Source organism: Pieris brassicae, chromosome 14 (assembly GCF_905147105.1).
Source record: "Pieris brassicae chromosome 14, ilPieBrab1.1, whole genome shotgun sequence".
Classification (NCBI taxonomy): Eukaryota; Metazoa; Arthropoda; class Insecta; order Lepidoptera; family Pieridae; genus Pieris; species Pieris brassicae.
The window spans coordinates 1,551,562-1,574,354 of record NC_059678.1 but is presented as its reverse complement, the minus strand read 5'-3'; the positions used below and the strand labels follow the sequence as shown (position 1 = coordinate 1,574,354).

At 34.1% G+C, this 22,793-nt stretch overlaps 2 protein-coding genes across 6 annotated transcripts in view; one reads left to right on the top strand and one right to left on the bottom strand.

Annotated features, from left to right (window-relative positions):
- The window catches only part of LOC123718191, a 58,971-nt gene extending 52,443 nt beyond the window's left edge, over positions 1-6,528 (bottom strand). The window contains exons 1-8 of the mRNA XM_045674633.1: positions 6,331-6,528; positions 6,034-6,120; positions 5,130-5,262; positions 4,937-5,053; positions 4,270-4,446; positions 3,003-3,098; positions 1,905-2,003; positions 467-567 (exon numbers count right to left, since the gene is read on the bottom strand). Of these exons, the coding sequence (XP_045530589.1) occupies positions 467-567; positions 1,905-2,003; positions 3,003-3,098; positions 4,270-4,446; positions 4,937-5,053; positions 5,130-5,262; positions 6,034-6,120; positions 6,331-6,416 (896 nt within the window). The 5' untranslated portion in view covers positions 6,417-6,528. The remainder of the gene's footprint in view (positions 1-466; positions 568-1,904; positions 2,004-3,002; positions 3,099-4,269; positions 4,447-4,936; positions 5,054-5,129; positions 5,263-6,033; positions 6,121-6,330) is intronic.
- A 2,090-nt stretch (positions 6,529-8,618) lies between these two features.
- Positions 8,619-22,793, top strand: part of LOC123717966 (leucine-rich repeat serine/threonine-protein kinase 1) — a 72,218-nt gene continuing 58,043 nt past the window's right edge. For 2 of the 5 annotated variants that reach the window (XM_045674256.1, XM_045674255.1), the window contains exons 1-3: positions 8,619-8,802; positions 10,780-10,971; positions 11,733-11,898. In XM_045674256.1, coding sequence (XP_045530212.1) covers positions 8,752-8,802; positions 10,780-10,971; positions 11,733-11,898 — 409 coding nt within the window. In that variant the 5' untranslated portion in view covers positions 8,619-8,751. Of the gene's footprint in view, positions 8,803-10,779; positions 10,972-11,732; positions 11,899-16,564; positions 16,660-22,793 lie in introns of those variants that run through there. The other 3 variants (XM_045674258.1, XM_045674259.1, XM_045674260.1) reach the window with 3 other exon arrangements.

Below are 22,793 nucleotides of genomic sequence, written 5' to 3'. Positions count from 1 at the left end.
TAAGTAACACGTGGTTGGCTAATACCAAGAATTAAAAAAGTTTATACTTTAGCCTCAATAACACGTGGTAATCATGATATTGAATTGTAGCTCATATGACACGTTTGTCGGTTTACCATAGCAGTGCCATCTATTGACTACTTAATCCAGTCGAAAAGTATATTTTGGAGTTAACAGATAATTGTGACTATCAATTAATTACAGACAAATAATTTGCAATAAAATAAAATTGCGACTGTAATTAAAGATCTAAGCTATCCTATCTCTTAAGTTGGACCAGACTGCTCACGGTGAGCCAATTTAATTTAAAATCGGTTAAGTAGTTTAGGAGTCCATCGCGGACAAACATCGTGACAGGAGATTTATATATAGATTTTTTTTTACAAATAAGCTGGAAAACATACCAATTATTTTGGTTGTAGAACAAAAAGGAAAATTGAAAAATGAATATTAAATATTAACTCACATATACGGAAGCGCGGTGTACGGAGGCGAGAGGGCGTTGAAGTGCGTGTGGTCACACGAGTGCAGAGGTGACAGTTTGTATAGAGGTGACAATGCTATGACCTGAAAACAGAATCCATTTACAACGATCTTTAATGGTGGAGTTGTGAATCTGTGGAGGAAGCATGGTGAGAAGTTCCTCCAACCTAAAGGGAGAATATTATATAATTACTAGTTTTAAGACGCGGACTCGAATAGGCGGTTGAGGGGGAACTTATTGTATCCATTAGCAAAACGAACCCTCAACTGCCAAACCGAGATCACATGTATATTTTTTTTCTACAACAATAAACACAAACGTCTTGCTAAATTATTTTAGCTTAGCTTCCTCGGCCCCGGGGCGTAAGTCGCCGAGGAGGTAGGCCCACGAGCAATTAAAAAAAAAACCTAAAGGGAGATTCTCAATCTAACCGTTGACTAGTCTGATGGCCCAAAGTGGTATAAACGAAGCAGGAAATACTGTCATCGCAGTAATTTTAGACGTAGAATGTAGATGCTACAAATCTGTTCAAAGCCAAGGTCACAGATAGGTCAAACATTAATTTACTTTAGGTTTGAAATTGTCTATATATAAAAAAAACATATGTTGATATAAATTGTAATGTAGATAAGGGCCGGATATAGGGGTCTGGAGGCTAAGGAGTGGAAGCAGCCCTCAAATTGATACAAAAATAAAATCAGTCGAGTTCTTCAATCGATAATTCATTGTGAAGAATCTATGTGAGATTTTTTTAGTATTTAATAAACATAAAAATAATCAAAAACGTTTTTTACTAGTCTATCCGAAGTCTACTGTGGGAGAGCGGGGGAGAACAATCAACCAATTTCAAAGAAAGGTCTTTCAACCTGTATGGTGTACTGTAATTGCAATATTAAAGTTCCAAGCAAGCATTATATATACATATGTTTAGAGTAACTGGGGCTGCGTGTGCCAAAAAATCACAGAATACAGTAGTGTCCCAAACTTCCGGACAGTTTAATTACCACCACAATTATAATAGGAACCTTATAGTATTGTCTTTTGTTAACATAGCTTTTACACATTAAGAAATTAATTTTTGAACGGATTGAAGCTATGTATTATTATTAAACTCTTATAATTATTTACATAATTCTAAATTATAAATTTTTTCCGACGTTTCGCGTGCTTTTCAGCGTGCGTGGTCACGGTGACTGAAGACAAAAGGAGTTAAATGTCAAAAGTATCACAGCTGCAGAAAAAGTTGTGTTATCTGTATTTATTGCCCCGAATCAACTTCGGATTTTTTTTTTAGATTTATGTAAATAATTATAAGTTTTTAATAATAATACATAGCTTCAATCCGTTTAAAAAGTGTTTTTCTTAATAGGAGCCTTACTAACATTGATTACCTGAATCGAAATAAGTATTATTAACTTACAGGAACACTGTAATGTCTAGCAGCTGTGGTCACAGCTAGAAGTCCACCATCACCCAAAACAGCTCCCCCAGCTAGGGTACTACGGACACCAATGACAACCTGGAAACACCAAATTCATAATAACTAATTTGGGCTTATTGCAGTCTTTTCTCCCTTTCTGTCAAATTGTGTTTAACCTGAGATTAAAAGAGACATAATTCAGCTAAAATTGATTAATAATAACTTAGAATCACTATGAAATCAATACTCGTTACAGATCTAGCAATATTGGCAAATCAAATAAACTAGAAACTGTTTGGACTGAATTGACGTTGACGTAAGCTCTGTGACATATAGAATGGCAACTGACAGTTACGGTATTGCTCCGACATTTATATATAATTTGGCTTATGAGTACAATTTTAAGCTTCCTTATCGAATATAAACGCGAAGAACATTTTTAATACATCGGAGTAAAGGGGGCAGGCTCATCTGATGTTAAATTATGAGTGTTTGGCAACGGAGTGTTCATGAAAGTTAGGAACATTAAGAAGATGCACTCGGCATTACGGGCTTTTAAGATTTGGAAGTATCTTTAGCTTATAAATGTATATCTTTGAAAAAGTTTTAATATGTCAAAAACAATATTTTTTTGTTATTCTATGGTAAAGAAATGGTGATTTTATTTTCAATGGTTTATAAAAAAAAATATAAAATGGTAGTTTGATATGTTAACATAGCTTAGCACAGCGAGTTAGCACAATTGTTCATCGATACTATTTTTGAGATTAGTTTCTTTCAGCTGTGACATCAAAGAGATTAGTTTAAAAAACAATAGTGTATATGTCACTGACAATTATATACGTCAAATTAGGAGCTATCGATATCATATGAAGCAATAAAAACCCAACATAAAAAAGAGAATAATTTTTGTGCATTTATTTTGCACAATTATTATAGCTATTAGAAACTCTTAAATACCTAAGCAACACAAATAGCTAAACAAACGTCAACTGTCAATGTCAAGTGTCAATGTCATAAATTTTTAGCTATGTCCTTGACTTATAACAGTCAAGCAAAAAAAGGAATTTAATATTGCACAATAAATTAATATTTTACCTTATTCACTCTTGGCATTAGGGCACCTACAGCGGCACCATTGACAAGTGTCACATTAACACCTTGTGTACTTAACCTGACTGCCATTGCGGCACTCTGAAAACATATATTAATATTAAATTATATTTACCCGTTGGGAATACTTTCTAGAAGATGTCTGTCAACAATGATATAAAAAAATTCAACTGAAGTATTACTTCCATATATAGTCATGTAATTAATCAATTATAAAAATATATCAATAAAACAGAAGTTACCCGAAATAGAGCTGGTACTTGAAGTACCACTGAAATATTGTTAAATTGGTATAATTTCATATAAAAGATGTCTAAAGGGAAAATTTAGAATTTCATACTCAAATAAGATAGAGAGAATAAATATATTTAATAGGTTGGTATAATTTTAATGTAATCAAATTTAAAAGAAAATTGTTAGCCTCATCCTCATATTATATATATGTCGCAGACAACTAGCGTAATCAGCCTTTCAATTAACAGCCTCCCCTTTTTACTAACGGCCTGAAATATATTCAGCCGTAGCGTTTGTTACAACATTTAATAAACTGGCTAATGCTTGGGCCATTCCTATGATAGAGTCATTTCTTGACATAAATAAAAAAGTAGAAACATATGACATAAAAATATTTCTTTTAAAATTTAATTGCTTAAGTCAAATTGACATTATTGTTGTCACTACACTCTTCAATTTTATTTGTTGTTTTTCATGAAACTTTTGTAAACACTGTTTTGCCGACGCCATATTGACAGTGAAGAGTTTCGTTTCGAGTTTGATAGTGGCAGTAAGTGAAACTGAATTTTAATTAACAGTCAACAGGCTAGGCTAGTAATGAAACGTCGATGATCCAAGTCATTTGCCTAGTTTGATCAACTGGCTGAAAATCTTTCAGGCCGTAAGTTAAACGGCTGATTAAGCTGGCTGCGAAATATATATTGAAGTTGGAGGTTTACTTATGGAAAAATATTTATTTAATTCCTTATACTAATACAATAGAAATTTATTTATATACAAAATAAACTAAGATAATAATATAAACAAAACATACAAAATTTTATTATTATTACTGAAAAGTTTCATACTAATTTTCATATTGAAGTTTTAGAATATTGTTCTAGACCTTAGCCAGACAGCAACCTATGTGTGACGACCTATAGTACCCACAGGTAAAACATACTTGGAGAATCTTTAGGCCGACCTAAAAATAGTACTTTTATTTAAATTTGGCATTATTAAAAGTTCCACTTCATACCTCAGAATGCTTTGGTCCCTCAACCAGCAATATCTTCATTTTATTCGTTCCTGATGATTTAAGAAACTTTTCAACTAAACTGCTTGCTCCATATGTCAATATCACCTCTTCTGCATGTATGTGTTCCTTTGCTTGTCCACATATTGAGGATGTACTCGCTTCCAATTCTCCTAGAAGCTGAAATGGGGAAGAACATTTAAGTAATTTGTCTCCATGTTTGAGGGTTGTAAGGGCTCAACCGATGATCAATACTTTAATGTGACCTAACACTTTTACAGCAACTGTACTAATATTAAGGACTGTTAGGTCAAAAAGTAATATATACTCACAAAATGATAATTATTAGTTACTTGCTATTACCAGCTATTACTATGATGTTGTCATTCATATATCAGTGGAAAGTGATTGTATTTTTACAAGAAAGTGATTTTGTTGAACACTAAGACACAACATTTTTATTTAGTACTGTATCCAATATGTAGACACACATGATAGGTATTCAACATAATATTAATTTGTTTGATACATTGACAAGTGGTTTGGTTTGTGGACTCAACCACCAAAACTGTTAACCAAATTAAGTAAAAAATCATGCTTTAAACAATTTAGATTTGTATAGAAAATTGTTGCATTGGTCAGCTCTTTAGAAGTATATTATTGAAGGTACCTCTGCTATATGATCTCGTATAGGCTCCCTCAGGTCGTGATTAGAAGGTAAAGTCGCCCTTCGACTTGGTGCTGCCAGTACTAAACGCTGTAGAGAATCACCGGAGTATTCGCTACTCTGGAAAAGATGGTAATTTAAAATACAAGATAAAGGTCATAATACTAAAAATAATCGGATTGGACAGATTTAATACCTGATTGGCCAAGGCTCTCTGCTCATCTCGTATCGCTCGCAATACGCGACGCACCATATTTGCAGCAATAAGCTCCTGCGGTAATGCCTTTGTTATGCGACGCCCAGTACCCCGTACCGCATTTACAAGAGATCTATGAATAATTTAAAAAAACAGTTAAAAATGTATTTATAACCTTATATGAGTCAAGACATATCTCTTGTATCTTGGACATAAGCTACCTGAAATGAATGAATTTATTTTTAAATTTTATATATTATACAAGGGTTATGTAATGTTGTGCAAGGGGATGCTGGGGTTAGGGAACAAAAGGACCTTTAGGAAATTTTATAGGCCCTTACCATTAAACTGCTGCAGTAATTTTGACAAAACTGGCAATAGAGCTTTAAAGTTTTCAGTTTCATTGTACACTGATTTCATGTTATCAAAAAGTTAGTTTTATTGCATTTTAAATTAGTTTTATATAATTAATGGATAATATGGATCCCACAGGTAGAGTGATGTTGGAGTTTAGAAGATATTTTTAGTAAAAGGCCCTTTATTTCTTTTTTTTTTTTTCAAAAATTATCATTTTTTCATCATGTTAGATACATGATGAAAAAAAGTTATTAAGAAAAACAAATCATATTTTACCATATTCTTAGTTAAATACACCAAACCCTGTACATGGGTCTTTTTTAATGATAATTTTGGCCTTTTTTCAGTACATAGGTAAATATATACAAAAGGTATTTGAAACTATTTTTTAAGGCATACTAACGAAACATATCCAAACACAGAGAACATACAAAAACACAATTCATGCATGTTCAGTAGTATGTATACTTACAAAGTAGGGTTAGATTAATTTTATAATAATATGTATTGTATTATTGCTATTACTTATTATTACTGTATAACTTACAATGCACTAGTACTTGATGAGTCTGTGATGATCTGCTCTAGAAGAGAAACTGTGGCTACAGCAATCTTATTGGATCCTTGCAGCTTGCTATAATAAATAGAGATGATCAACAAAAATATGACACAACAACATCGCCGAGTATCCTTCTATTATCTCATATGGCTATATAAATACAAAGATCTGCAACTTATGAATATTACTTTATGAGTAAAGCAATGTTTCTGATTCAAGCTATGCTTTTTCGTAAATGTTGGAACTTATAAGATTTTAAAACAGGACATATTATAGATGCTTTACCCTGTCCGTATATCAGATACGAATTTCACAATGTTTTCAATACTCTTCTCATCCAAATCTGGCGAATTAAATTCTTGGGGTGGCATATTGATGGTAATTAGATAATAAGTTAGTTAATTTTTTAAGGTCAATATTGTAACTTTTCCTTGTAACAATAATTTGATTCATAACATAACCTTACAAGTTACAACACAAACTTTTGCTAAGTGTTAATGTCAATTTCATAAGCCAGTGACATCTGTCATTATCACAATGTTCTTTTTTAATGCGATAAAGTATTGTTGATTTTAATCATATAAGCAACAATCATTATGCATGATTTTGAAGTGTTAAAAATACTAGTATTAAAGTTACCTATCGCCTATATTGCTAGCAATGGAATTCAAAATTAACTTAATTATTATTTTCACCGATCAATCTCCTTCGTGCCTTCTCTATCCATACATATACACATCACTGGCGCGAGTACCTTGTTTGGCACAAATTAAAGCCATAAACAAGAATTTAATTTAATTGTATGCTCTTCATTTATATCGATTATATTTTAAATGCCATCAGTTGTACCTAATGTTATTTACAATTAAATAAAATAAAAAAACTAACATAAAACATTTACGCACACCTGAAACGCTAGATGGTAATTACATATTTGAGGTGTTGAATTACTAATGAGTGAGTTGGATTATTTTAGATTAAATAATGAAAATTAAAATAATAATAGTATAAGACACTTAATTAAATATTTACAACCTGGTATTTTAATAAATGTACTAAAAATTTCCTTTCTTAAAACATTGTAAAAATAGCATTTATATTTATAATAACAATCTTTGATATCTTATGTATTAAGAAAACACTTTTTTTTATAATGTAATAGCAGGCAAACGGGCAAGAGGCTCACCTGATGTGAAGCGATACCACCGCCCATGGACACTCACATTGCCAGAAGGCTCGCAAGTGCGTTGTCGGCCTTTCAAGAATTGGTACGCTCTTTTCTTGAAGGACTCTAAGTCGAATTGGTTCGGAAATACTTCAGTGGGCAGCTGGTTCCACATAGTGGTGGTGCGCGGCAAAAACTGCCTTAGAAAACGCTCAATTGTGGAACGACGGACGTCGAGGTCCGATAATGAAACTCAGCTGCGGGTATTAGACCGAACAACTCTTCTGAACACTCCCCATGGTAAATGCGGTAGAAGATGCAGAGGGACCCAACATCTTTACGCAACGCCAAGGGATCAAGCCGCACGGAAAGTGATTGGTCGTCGACGATTCAAACCGCTCTTCGTTGAATACGGTCAAGTGGAAGGAGCTGGTACTGGGGAGCTCCCGCCCAGAGGTGAGAACAGTATTCCATGTGGGGCCGAATTTGCGCTTTATAGAGTTGCAAGCGGTGGCCCGGAGTGAAGTACCGTCTCGCCTTGTTGAGCACACCAAGCTTTTTGGAGGCGAATTTAGCCTTCCCTTCCAAATGACCGCGAAACTGGACGTTATTCGATATGTCAATGCCCAATATTTCGATGTTAGCTGAGGCTTTAAGGAGATTGCCTTCAAAGAGGGGAGTATCGACAAAGGGAGTTTTTTTAGCGGAAAACGCGAAAAAAAAAACTTTTTGAACGAATTAAAGCTATGTATATTATTAAAAACTTATAATTATTTACTAATGTGTAAAAGCTATTTTTATGTATATCTCATGAATGTTTTGTACAGCGGAAGTGTTTAACAAACGTTAGCAATTTTTGACTTTTCTTTATTGACATTTAAATTCACAGAGTTCTAAATTCTCTTTTATTCTAGGTTGATATTACTGGAGCGCCATAATTTTAAATTATCTAAGTACTTAATGTCCTTATCATTTTGATACTAAACATGAAAAAAAGTATACGTAACATAAAAACAAACAAAATATATTATTATGTTATAAGTATATTTATAAAACACATCTGATTTCACTTTCTTTTTCATTCCTTTTCACTCACTGACTTTTTTCTTTACTTTTGGAATATTGTCCTCAATTCAAATTTATTATTTTTATCAGTCGTCACACTCTGTATCATATAATATGATCGAGTTAAAATTCAAACTGAATTTCAGTTACTTAATTAAATTGTCAGTTTTCACAGACTAGATACTTGATATTATGTTTGAAGTTTTCTGTTTAGTTTGACATGTATTCCATTCAAATCGATCTTCCGAATATATTTAGGAACATATTTAATAAATATTTTATTTACACCTACTTTTTAAGCATTAATTAATGTTTAATCAAATACATGTACGGTAGTTAAATAAATCTATAATTGATTTATTTCTATAATCCGTTGTTCTACTCAGTTATCGTATATTGTATGTTTGCAACGCTTGAGCGGTTTATAGTAGCGAAAAAATGAGTTAAAAATTAATGTTTTGTGTTAAAAGTAAGAAATGGACCTTTCGCCAGATGAAGAAAACTTTCAAGGACGGCTGCTGCATCAGGTATTGTTGATTTTAATCATATAAGCAACAATCATTATGCATGATTTTGAAGTGTTAAAAATAAGTAGGAAGGGACTTCTTTCGCAATTTGACTGAATCATACAGTATTGTCATTTATTTACGCTATTGTTGAACAATAAATAGGTAGGTAGTTAGACATTCATTCGAAAAATACAATAGGCCTTTGTAGTAATGTCATGTCTTTATGAAACATATTGTTATAATAAAATTCAATTTGCAAGCAATCTCAAAATTACTGCAACAATAGTTTTTAAAATGTAAAAGTCTCACTAAGAAAATAATTGTCTAATTAATGAATATAGATGTGAGTATTTAATTATTTTTACCTACTTACTTACCATCTGAAACTGTTAAACCAATACTAGGGATATTACTAATTAAGAAAACACTTTTTAAACGGATTGAAGCTATGTTAACAAAATACTAGGGTTATTACTGATATTCACAAATGAGACAGAGCAATCTTTAACTCCTGTATGTCAAAATCCATTAAATTGTTTCTGTATCTTACTCACAATTACTTAGTATTTGTTAATAGTTTAAATTTTTTATTTCAAGTAATTATTTATTTATTTGTTAACATGTTGTTTCACTGTGAGAAATAGTGCTATATGTAATAAAAAGGTAGGCTTATGCTGAAAAATTAATCTTGGCCAGGAAAAGTGAATGAAGAAAATATTATATATCATTTGCATGTAATTATTTTACAGATTCTCATAGCTAAGTGTACTTGTACATATATTATGTATAACTTAGAGGTGCAAGGTTGTATCAGTACTTTAAACCAATACATAGTAACTAAGTATTCAAATAACACTGTTGTAACAAGTTTTTCAATGAAATATTTTCATTCTTGTTTTCATAAGTTATAGTAAATAATAAATGTTATTAATTATTGGTTAAAGGAGATATTTATTAGTACTTGCAGTATTTGTTTTATAATTTTAATTTTATAAAATTATTAATTTATAAAAAAAACATGTGCGCGTACTTATTTACACGCGTTAGACATTATACTTCTTTGGCGTAATAAGATAAAAATCTTTTTAATATTTTATCTTTTGCCTTATTCTATGTTTGTAGAAAAAACGACACTAACAATAGAAAAAAGGTATTTAATGTGTTGAAAGTTTTTTTATATCTAGTTAAAATATAGTAATGTTGTCGATTTCTTGTGACGGTGTGCGGGTGTCGGTTTTTATGACGGTGTGCACGCACATCGTTAAATTTACTCTCATCATTTTTCCCTAACGCACCCAAAGAAGTATAACTTCAAGGAAATATTTTAGTTATTACTTTGGAAATAACTAAACTTATATTATTAAAAGGTAAGCACTCATTGTAACAAATAAACTTAACAACTACTGTACCAATTTCAAAAAATAAATTCCCAACCGTGTGAAGCTGAGAGTCTAGTATATTCCAAATAAATATTTAAGAGCAAGTGTTTTCTGTCCACGACACACTTGGTGAAGAAAGAATAAATTGAGTAAACTAGTTGACCTTAGGCCCAAAAATATCCTTATCACCTAATTGTCTTAATAACAGCCCAATTAAATATAGTGTTACGAAGGCGGGTCGACTGCAATGTTTCTAGATGTTTCCACTAGTTTGAGGACTTTTCAGCAGGCTGTAATGTGATATCCGATGGTTTTAGTAGAGGGTCAACCACATATTATAAAATTGTAATTTGCATAATGTTAACCTAGTTTACAGGAAACTGAATTTTTTTAGGCAGTTTCAGATCATGCGTAGTCGAGTGTTATAGTTTTCAGGAAAGCCGTTTTCAGGAAAGCCGTTTTCAGGCCTGGTTATATGGCCCTTTTGATGAAGGAATATTTTAGACCGAATTTTCTAGGATTGCATCTGCTCATGCCCTATTAACGGGACGTAACACGTAAACGCCCTTGACCTTAATTATATATAGCATAATTTAATACTAATAAAAATTAACAGGCTGCATTGTGGGACAACTTGGAACTGCTCCAAGAGTTGATAGCTACTGGGGCCGAGGTCGATGCGAGAGATCAACATAATCGTAGTGCGCTCCATGCAGCGGCCCTCGCTGAACGCAGTAGCTGTTTGTCAGCGCTGTGCGTTGGTGGAGCTGATGTGAATGCTAAGTCTGATGATGTCACGGGTGGCAAGGTAAACTCTACTTACTAATAACTTAGATGCCGTCAAAACTAAACACTACTAACCAAGGGTGGATCTAGAATCCGCGGCTGAGGCCACGTAGTTGAAGTTTAAATAAAATAAAAAAATCTGTATCCACCTATGCTGTTAGCCAAACACATTCGTCTAGACGAAGGCGAATTTACAGGCATTATCTATTTATTTAAGATTACGCAAGGTTCTTCTCAAGTGCAACACAGAGCATAAAAAAGCAATACATAAAAATATTTTTTCCCTTGTAAACGCCACTAAGAGCCGTTGGCCTAGTGGCTTCAGCGTGCGACTCTCGTTCCTGAGGTTGGAGGTTCGATCCCCGGCTGTGCACCAATGGATTTTATTTCTATGTGCGCATTTAACATCAGCTCGAATGGTGAAGGAAAACATCGTGAGGAAACCGGCTTGCCTTAGACCCAAAAAGATGACGGCGTGCGTCAGGCACAGAAGGCTGATCACCTACTTGCCTATTCAATTAACAAATGATCATGAAACAGATACAGAGATCTGAGGCCTAGACCTATAAAGGTTGTAGCGCCATTGTTTTTTTTTAAACGCCATTAAAAACAAGTATTATTGTATTATTATCAGTATTATTGGTAGAAATAGTATTATTTTAACTAAACTCATTCGTCCCTTTCATTCACAATGTGAATTTACTATGATACAAAAGATATAAATAATAAATTCAGATAACAACTTTAGGATTTAATGTTTTTAACATTAAGTATCAATTTCAGACACCATTGCACATCGCGGCTGAATGCGGTCATGCTGAAAATGTCACAGTGCTAATATCAGCACGTGCAGATATTACAGCATTAACAGGTGCTGGAGATACAGCATTGACCTTAGCTGAACGGTCCCGGCATAGACATGCCGCGAACGTCCTACGAAATGCCAGAGGTAAGTCTTTAGATGTAAATTTGATAGGTTCCGACAAAGATAACTTATTCGATTTTTTTTCGATTTGCGCTTTGAAAAAGTGGATATATCAATAATAGTTTTTAGATTTCTCTTCGTTTTATATATTTAAGTCTTTTTCCCGAAGTGGTCGGCAGTCCTCGGGTCTCCACTTGCTACGTTCCTGAAATCTCTCGCGATATTCACATGACATTATCTAAGCATACTTGTCGGTTAAAGGACCTTTTGACTTGTCCCTTCTGGAAGTTTTTTTTAACAGAAAGGAGGCAAGCTGGTAGGAGGTTCACCTATAAGTAACCGCCGCCCATGGACGCTCTCAATGCCAGCGAGCTCTCAATAGCGTTGACGTTTTAAGAGTTCCTGGATTTGGTCCTTCTGATTTGGTTTTTAAGTAATTTCACGGATTTAAAAGTTTGTAACTTCTGTACGAACATTCAAAATGATTTGTGTGTTTGATTGAACGAACTAACAGGAAATACTGGTTCGAATTCGAAAAAAAAACGTATGGTGTTGGATGGTACATGTATAATGGTAGGTAGGCAGGTTTGTCACGGAGAAGAAACTATTGCGTTATTACATTGTACAAGAAATTTTGATTCGAGTGAGGAATTGAATTATACACACATATACATATGTGTAGTGTTATTAAATTAATAAAGAGAAATATGGAGATAGGATTAGGCTTTATATACTAACTAGCCCGGCAAACTCCGTTCCGCCTAAAAGTCTCGTAATAATCGTAAAATAATATCGTGTTAACTTTAGTTAAACTTAATTTAGGGTTTCATTTAGATAACATTGATACAACTATTTGGAAGTACAGAAATGTTTTATTGCTAAAGATGAATGGCAGTTTTACACATTAGGTCTTCTCTCTAGCGCCAATAATGCGATGCTGCATGTTAAAGCACTTTCTGATGTACAACATTATTTGTTTTGTTATCCGGCTCAAGAACAAACAACGCCGACACGTGAACATTCCACAAACAATTGACAGTGATATAAACCATAAACACTCAGGGATTGTTCTTGTGCCTTCTTAATCTTTATGGCGATGAATGAATGCATAACGGATCAGAAATTGAACGGTTGAACTCGAAGGCTTGAAGTCGGTTGGGATCAACGGAATCCTCGGAATGAGAACTTCCTCATCTTTGAATTTTTATTTGAGTATCGACGCGTGGATCATATTCGGTTGTTATTGGTTGATTTCTTTTATTTGCGTAGTTTTGTCAACAAATGACACCACATGCTTGTGCACTTATCCCATATTTTACTTATTAGTAAGAGTAAGAGTAAGAGGAATACATCAAAAAAGATATAGCTAACTTCGATCCAGCCGATCTTGAGTTATAAGTGGCGTAACTAACACGACAATATTTAGATATTGTAAAGAGGAAAGTATTTGTAATTTTATTTACACTTATTTGTACAAGAATTCAGTAATAATATGAACAGTGCAAACTTGCCAAAAACTTCTTGTGTTTGTTCCCTATGTTTTTTGAAATGTTTTTTCACATGTAGGTATTAAAATATTGTTAAAAACTTGCTGCCAATGCGAATTTCGTTTCGCTTTAATATTCTTTGGAAATATGCCTACCTTTAAGCTACAAACCAACATATGGAACATCTTGCTATGTCCAAAGGGAATTGCTATGTTCCCTTGTCCGGAATAAAACCTATAATTGTTTGTAGTAGTTGAGTAAAGTCAAATTTATATTGCTGTTCATTGTTAAATAAAAATGTTGGTGCCAAGGTCACAGATGACAGGTGACAGATGACAGGTGAAATGCGATATGATGACCAATGTGGATATTGTATCCAACTAACGATGTAACCTGTATTTTGAATTAGTTTAGCTCACTGAGCTTACTATTGGGTTGACATGACATGGCTGCAAATCATGAGGTCTCGGTCAAAGACCGAGTAGAACAGGAAATATTTATCTAAATATAATTTGTATACTATAGAACAGGGACAAACGGGCCGGAGGCTCACCTTATGTTAAGTGATACCGCTGCCCATAGACACTCAAAGCCAGAGCTATACTTCAGTTAGCAGCTGGTTCCACATAGTGGTGGATGTCGAGGTGATACGTGTGGAATTCCGTATTCTGCCTCGAGGTCTGATTTGGTCGTTCGAAGTACAGCTGTGGGCTTATAGATTTTGATAGGTAGACCCACACTTAACTACGATGACGTGAAGACATTTTTGGTTACATTAGCTAGAATTTGAGACCTGTCTAGTAAAAGTTAGTAGGTATATGTGGCCCATGCCCACCCCAAAGACACGTATGTATATACTAATAGTATATGTATATAAACACACCCCAGGTCACAAAAAAAACAGTCCATGTAAGAATAGCAAGGGGACACAAGTATTGATTACTTTCTGGGAAGCCTCGACAATTGACTGTAAACATTTGTTGTAATAAAACTTTTTGTTTTGCAATGCAAACCCTGAAAGCTTTTTGTTTTCCGGAAAAAATCATAAACCGCTTTGGAGACATATTGTGGCCATCCAGATCTCCCGACTTAAGCCCAGCTGACTTTTTTATGGCGTTATGTCAAAGCAAGAGTTTATGATAACGAATTTTGAGCAGTTAAAAATGTGGATGACTTTTCATCAATCATTCGCAAACGGACAGCCTCACTGATGCGTGGGGTACTAACAATATCCTGATGGTTATAGCTAATAAACCCGAATGTGCTGTATTGAGACACTGGGTTCATATACATGCCTATGTACCTGGTGCCTCGAATCAACGGAGATTTATGAATTAATGGTTTAAATGTTTTAATAATTTTGCTAACATCGTTATAAGTATTACTACTAACAATATATGGACTTATGATGGTCTGAATTAAATGATTTTTATTTTATTTATTAAAAACTAAAATAACGACAGAAGTGAGACCCATATCAGTTGACGTACTGGGGCGTGTCTCTGTTATTCGCTAGTCCGCTTTGAAGAGCATTCACTGTGATGGAAGACATATTGACGGTGTAATATTTCGTACATAAAATTGTCACTAATACATTATAATTTACTACAATAATATTACAAATACGAGGGCAAGCTAAGGGATGCCTAAAACTCTATCAGTTTTTCCAAGTGCATACAAAATCTCGAAATCAACGCTCAGGTACTTTTGCCTGGAGGCACTAGTACCTTGAACATCACATCTCTGATTTATTCTTGCGGCTTTTCGTCTGTTCCTAATTTCATTTGTATTACGGAACAAAGTTTGAATCGGAGATTATAAATGTAAATTAATTCGTAATATATGGCGAAAATCCTCGACCACAATTTATAATCGTCGAGTTATGTAAATAATATAATAAATTCACGTTTATATTATCTATATATGCGAGCAAGTAACACGCCTAAGATTCCAATTATGTCGCCAAGCAGGCGCTTGATTGGAAGCGCAAGGAACCGGAAGTGTCCCAAGCCAAAGGATGAGGCAAAGAGAGTTGGAGCGAGGTGATCTGATGCGAGGCTTAAGACTAAATGCGATGGAGACTCACTGTGGACGCACTGTGCCCCTTCTAGGGGTTATAAGACATTTAGGCATGCTCGCGAGCAAAGACGGGGCTTGTTAGTGAAGTTTTAATTTGTCATATGAAGCAAACAAATGTTTTTTAACCTTGACGGAAATCGTTCAACGGTTATTGGTCAAACTACAGGTGTCAATGTTGCCATCTCAACAAGTCTCCCAATTTAGTGTCAAAGAGATTTATATGGAAAATACTGAACACGAATAATACGTAATATCAAATATCTGTGGTAATAGAAAAAAAATGGTTTGAAAAATACCTCGTGTACCAGCAGCTGACTTTCATTATCAAACGGCAAGGTAGAATACAAAGTACCATCCGTGTCAACTTGACGTCCCACAACTGAATGTTTCTTAGGACAGTTTTTGCAGCCTACCACTACTATGGAACCAGCTACCCATTGAAGTATTTCCGAACCAATTCGAATAAGAGTCCTTCAAGAAAAGAGCCTTCTGGCAATGTGAGTGTTCATGGGCGGTGGTATCACATAAAAACGGGTGAGCCTCCTGCCCGTTTGCGTCATGATATAAAAAATAAAAACAATAGTACATGAAAATGAGTTATGCCAGCTCTGGCTTAATAATAAAGAAAACCGAAAAAATCTTGACTGATTGATATCGCTACCGTGGGTTCGCTGCTGCTGGGGTTTTGGATACCACGGATGCGTTATTTAAAAATGCATAGATAAATAAATAACTAATTTTCTAAAAGTCTGCAGTAAGTTTTCAATTCAATAATAATGCGAAATGCCGAATGCGTCAACAGCCCAGTGATGACAACTTGGGTGTTTTCCCCCCCAAATTTAGAAGCAATCAAGTCTTGGAGGTTTTTAGAGTCTACTTTATACAAGATTTATTTGAATACGCAGGATTCTATGCAATTTATACAGAACCTAGAAAACAAAGAACAAAACCAAATTTAAACTTGAATGTACAATTGATGCATATTTGAAATTACCTCAAACCGAGTGTACAGCAAAAAGTTTAGGGGTTTTCAATCTTTAATTGAGCGTGTTTGGGTAGTTCTAGGGGGAACATTTTCTAGGAGTTGGTATCACTGCGTCAATTCACATTCAGTATTATCGTAAACTTGGCGCAGTGCCGTCGTCTCGATGCCATAACAACGCTAATTAGCCGGTTAACGTGTTGTGCGTGTTTGGTTAAAGTCTTGTTACGATTCACAGTAATTATCATTAGTATTCATTAAATAAATTATAACGTAATCTAAATATATGTAGGTTTTTTAAACGTTCGCCGGTTTCAACCTGAATTGCGCAATATATTTACGTGGGTTTGAGGATTTTTATTTTTAATGTTATAGTCGACACTAACAGGTTAGGCACCAATAAAGATTCCAGGCTATAACTTAGTGCCCTGCCTATATATACTGCACTATCAACGATATTTAAAGTTTTTAAATGTCTATTTATGTTTGTCAAAAACGTATTTGATTTTGATATTTTGTATACATAAATTACGACATATTAGGTTAGTCAATGAAGTTAATAAAATTATCGAAGGAATTTTGTATAAAAACAATAAATTAGAAGCACACTTTTACAGCGTTTGTAGGGAAGAAAGTTTGGAAGAAACAGTGACTGTGCATAATCTCTAAGTCGTTTGGTGATCATTCTTCCTTAAGGCCTTAAGGAAATTTGGTTGATAAGGATTGACTATTTGAACATTTTACAAAATGTTTTTCATGTTTTAAAAATGTACTTACAATGTACTTCTTCCTTCCTATCTTTTTTCTTTCTTAATCGAATAATTCAACTTTTTTGTATTAAAAATTATGTATATTACATAGAGGGGCCTAGGCATTTTACAGGCATGACTACCCACGCTGTTTTTATTCTCCGTACGAGCGAGCGTGTCTAATGGTGCACTCAGGGGTTCGAATCTCAGACCTTAGGGATGTCGCACGTTACGCCAAGATTCAATTCAACTTTAAAGATAGATATTTATTAATTAACACTTCGTTGTATACAGAATATAACACAATATGTTTAAATGAAAAGGGCAACTGGAGGCGTTATCGCTTTCCAGCGTTCTTTGCCAGACAACCACTGTTAGTGTGTTAGAAGTTGTACTTCTTTGGCGTAACAAGATAAGATAGTTCTTGCAGTATTTGTTTTATATTATCTTATTCAATTATTCAAAAAATAAGTGTGTATATGTACTTATATACACGCGTTAGAAGTTGTACTTCTTTGGCGTAACAGGACAAAAATCTTTCCAAAATTTTTATCTTTCGCCTTTGTAGAAAAAAAAAGACACTAACAATAGAAAAAAAAGGTTTATTATAACGCATTATCAAGTTATAGTTAAAGTTTATTTAAGTATCACGCAAAATTATTTCTACATAATTAAGCAAATGGACATTTTTTATTTTAAAATGTTGACTATGCCAACTTCAGGGTGTCGGTTTTTTGTGACGGTGCGCGTGCGCATCGTAAAAATTGACTTTCAAAAAAATTAGATAAGGCAAGTACAAGAATTGCAAAAATGAAAAGATATATAAACAGTGAACAACAAAAAAATAAAATATACGTTAATTTTAGATCAGTTTAACATCAGTTAGTATGAAAGTTAGGGTTACGATGTGGACAGGTTATATTTTGCACAGTAGAGATTGAAGTAAAGATATTATTAGAATAAATGGATAATTCGTTAGTTTTTTAATCTTTTAAATTATGTTAATCAAGTTCACACTGCGTGTCAGTCACCCCAATAGCAAAAACAACTTGAATTATTTTTGTATTTATTTATTATGACTGTAATAAAATAATGCAAATGCGAATTCTCTATTTCTAACTTTCAAGCTTAAAATAATAACACACACGAGTAACCTCGAAAAAATTATACCTAATCTTCCTAGAGACTTGTTCTAGATATTGGCTAAAGCCGCAGTAATATTCGTGCAGTACCGGCAAACATCTTTAACAAATGTCCTTGCCTGCGCAGAAGCGATTTTTAGGTACCACTGAGAGAGTAACGTGTCGATCGCGTGGTTGGTAAATCAGCTCTGGCCGAGCTATGCTCGCCAAAACAGCCTGAGCTGAGCTGTAAAGGCCCTTAAGGCCAACAGCGAGATCCCATTAAAAAAAAAAAGGTAAACCAGTTGACGTTTGCGTCCCGCGCTGTGCGCAAACTTTCCCCTACTCCCTAGTTTAATGCTCAAGAAGTTTGCCGGTATCTGTAAGTCTTGCTTATTGTTTTATAATATAAATGTTAAAAAGCGTGTAAGAAACGTTTTAAGTTCGGCTATCGATAGTTCTACGATTTAGCAAATCCGACAACCACGAAAGTCTTTTCGTGTACAGTAACTAATGTGGTTTTTTATTCGTAAAATAATTTTCATAATCATTTCAGTAGATCCAGAGATTACAGTACAACTTATTAGTATAGGGATTGTCCACGGGCGACGGTATCACAAAACTTCGGGTGAGCGTCCTGCCCGTTTGCCCATTAATATTTGTTCTATATAAAAAAAGCTTTTCATCAGATTATGATTCTGGAAGGTCGGTACTTCGACTTCTAAGGTGTTCCTCTGTAAATGAGACAACTATAGTTAAGTAAAAAAATAACTGGATATCTATAGCGCTAAATCACCTGCATCATCAGCACATACACACCCTCACATACATACCTTGGTTTGTACATTACCTACCTACATTTTGGTTGTATATAATTTATTTTATTTGTAGAGTAATAAATAAATGAAAAAAATAAATAAATAGAAAAGTCCTTGTGTACAAAGTTTATATGTCAGAAGTGAAGCTTCTTTGTAAATTAATTATTACAAAGGTTTCTGCCCCAATAGATGGTCATATACCAGTATATGTATATCTATATTCACACTGTTTACACACTGTATACATGCTAATGATAACATAAATATATACCAAGACGTAATGCGACAGAATTGCCATCTAAAGTTCTAATATGTAACTACTAAACGAATAAATCAACCAATCGCGTATTTTTTCTTGATCTCCCTTCCTCTCTCTCTCTGTCTCAACCAGTCTCAATCGCTCTCTCCCAGTAGGTGATCAGTCTCCTGTGCCTGACACACGCTGTCCACATTTAGGGTCTAAAGCAAGCCGGTTTCTTCACGATGTTTTCCTTTACCGTTCGAGCGAATGTTAAATGCACATTCAAAGAAAATTTATTGGTGCACAGCCAGGGATCGAACGTACGACCTCGGGGATGAGAGTCGCACGCTGTAGCCACTAGGCCAACACTGCTCTTCAATAAATGTAAACCTCTTTAAATAGTACAAAATCCTTGATATCCCTATTAACCAGGCTTCACTGTATAACGCAAGTAATTTAAAAAAAAAACCTTTTTTTTAAAATAATGATTTAAATTAAAAGGTCTTTAGTATTGTCTTTGGTTAACATAGCTTTTACACATTGAAAGAAAACATTTTTTTTTACCGCATTTAAGCTATTTGTATTATTATAAACTTGTAATTATTTATATAATTTTAAATTTAAATTTTCCGACGTTTCGCGTGCTTTACAGCGTGCGTGGTCCCTAAAATTTAAATTTAAAATTATGTAAATAATTACAAGTTTATTATAATACAAATAGCTTAAATCCGGTTTTAAATTTTTTTTATTAAAAGGTCTTTGATAGATGTGATGAAACAGTAACCACAACCACATACCATTAATTGAGTTTATCGTCTCTTGTCCTCTATTAGCAAGGATTTGTGGTCACTAACCTGGCTCACATATAGGGTTACAAGGAACTTACACGCAACTTCGTGTAAAAGAACAAACAAAGCAATACAGATCGACAATTTAAAGGATCAAACTTGTTTTGAGGGTCTATGTATGTGAGTCGGCGAGAATTAGGTAGGATTTCTTATAGGATAGGCTAGCAATTGTGGGGGATGCCTATAAAGGGCATTCTTCCCATGGACACCAATTTTAGTGGGTGCAATTGGAGGCCCAGGGAAGACCCATACAGGGAGTAGATTCCGCACTAGTTCGCCGAAGATGTCGAAATTTATTGTTAATAAAAAAAATGTCATAATACTACCTTAGTATTTCTCTACAGTATTGCGGAGTAATGTATCTTTCCGTGTGACTTGATTGTTTCATGTTGTGTAGGTATATCGAGAGTCGCTACCAGGTTGTCTAACACCGGAATAATCCCAAAACAGATACACGAAGATACTAAAATATCCTTTCATTTCATTTCAAAACAATTGTTAAAGGTTAATTGTTATTACCTTATACTAAACGCAATAATAATTATATAGTTCGCTGAAGCATGACTCACCTGATTTCATATGTTAAATGTTTCAAATTGTATATATTTATGTGTACTTTATTTCACATATAAGAATAAATTGTTAATAATAAGCGATGTGTTAAAGGCTATCCTAGTGAAACAGATACATTTGACGAATCACGACACCACGTTAGAACAGCTCTACGTAAGTTAATAGTACAGCCGGATTAAGTCATATTTTGTAAGATAAATCAATTAAATTGTAAGTCCTACATACCATTGTTTTTGAAGTTATAGTTTATAGTTTCTTTTGCCGCGTTAGGCAAAAGTGATGAGAGTAAATTGTCCGCAAAAACCACCGTCACAAAAAACCGACACCCTGCAATTAGCTATAGTCAAATATAGTCAAAGTTTTCACTATCCTCAAATATTGTCGAATAAAAAAAGCATTCTGAAAGTGTAAATTATATAATTACATTATTTTAATTGTTTTTTATTTCGTAATACTACAGCTAACAATAATTATATATAACAAACAATTACACTAATAATATAGCCAAATATGGAATACATAATATCCAAACATTTACGTAACGATGATCAATGGAAATTAGTTAACTTTTAAATAAATTCGGGTGTGTGTGATGGTGTGACAGTGGGTGAACGTGGGGTGTGCTCATGATGCAGGTGAAGAGCTATGGATATTATTTATATTCATTTTATATATAGAATTCTATATTATTTTCCCTTCTCTTCTATACTCTTACACTTCCAATGTATTTTCTTTACTAGACTTATAAGTTATCGATCTCAATTCACCCGTGGCTAACCCATATAATTTCTGATTATTTTTTAATGCAACGAAATGTTAAATGTTATGTTTAAAATTGGGAAACCTATGGGCGTTCTAACTTCCCAGATAGAGATTTTCCTTCCTTCCTTATTTCTGTTAATTAGAACTTCGTATCGCCAATACGTATCGAAGTTCTTAGGAATAGATCCAAAAATCGATGCGGAAGGCCGTGTTGGACTGCACCCAGAGGTTATTACATAACATGATAATTATATTATATATTAATACTTAGAGATATCTAAACGTTTGTATACAACGCATTTCTTTTAAAGGATTTATTGTAGTCACATTATCACGCGGAGTGACACGTGAATGTGGGTGGTCTTAATATTAGCGCTGATAAAGTAAACCAGGAGTGTCTAATGTTAAGAGTATCTGTTCTCATAGATTATAATTAACTTATCAAATAATAATAACAATTTCCCTGTTTTGGCCAGTAAGATGGATATTATTTCTATTGCCAGTAAATGCTAACTTGATAATTCCATTCATTTAAACTTTATAGTTTTTCCTTTTTTGATCAGTTGTCAGCTGTCAGCTGTTATCTGTGTTTAGGCGTATTTGACATATTTAAAATGAAAGTGAAAGATCTTAAGTGTAACATTTAGAAATTTAGTGCGAACTGTGGCTTCATGTCAAATACTAATTCCCGGCTTCCACTGCGAGCTGAACGGACGCATTACGGACTCCGCTATACTCGTAACGATGATTTTCCACCTTCCACCAAAGCGGAGTGAGCGAGTTGAAAGAGTCACATACGAGGTTAGCTTGTTGAGCGAGTTTCCCACGGACTCTGTACAGTTTCGTACTAGTTTTATTATATTGCATACAATTACTTCCACTGTAAAAGAGTAAAGCAGAGCGGAGCAAGCGAGTAAAGCGGAGTCGGCTGCGTATAAAGCATACTATTATCATTTTAAACTCCGCTCCGCCGGTCAACTATTTCTTGCTCAAAACTTACGCAGTGTAAGGCGGGCACGTTGGCACTAAACGCTGTCTTGTTCCTAAATATCACGCTTATAATCTATATTACGACGGTAAAAGATGAAGATTACTTTTTTTTAAATAATGAGATAATAGATTAAGAATATCCATAGCCCTAAATAACCTACATCATGAGCATACCCTGAACTAGGGTTAGGCCTGGGTAGGCCCAGTAACACATCCTTCCATCCATTCCCTGACTTTCACACCACACAACACAATTAGGTATTACTTAA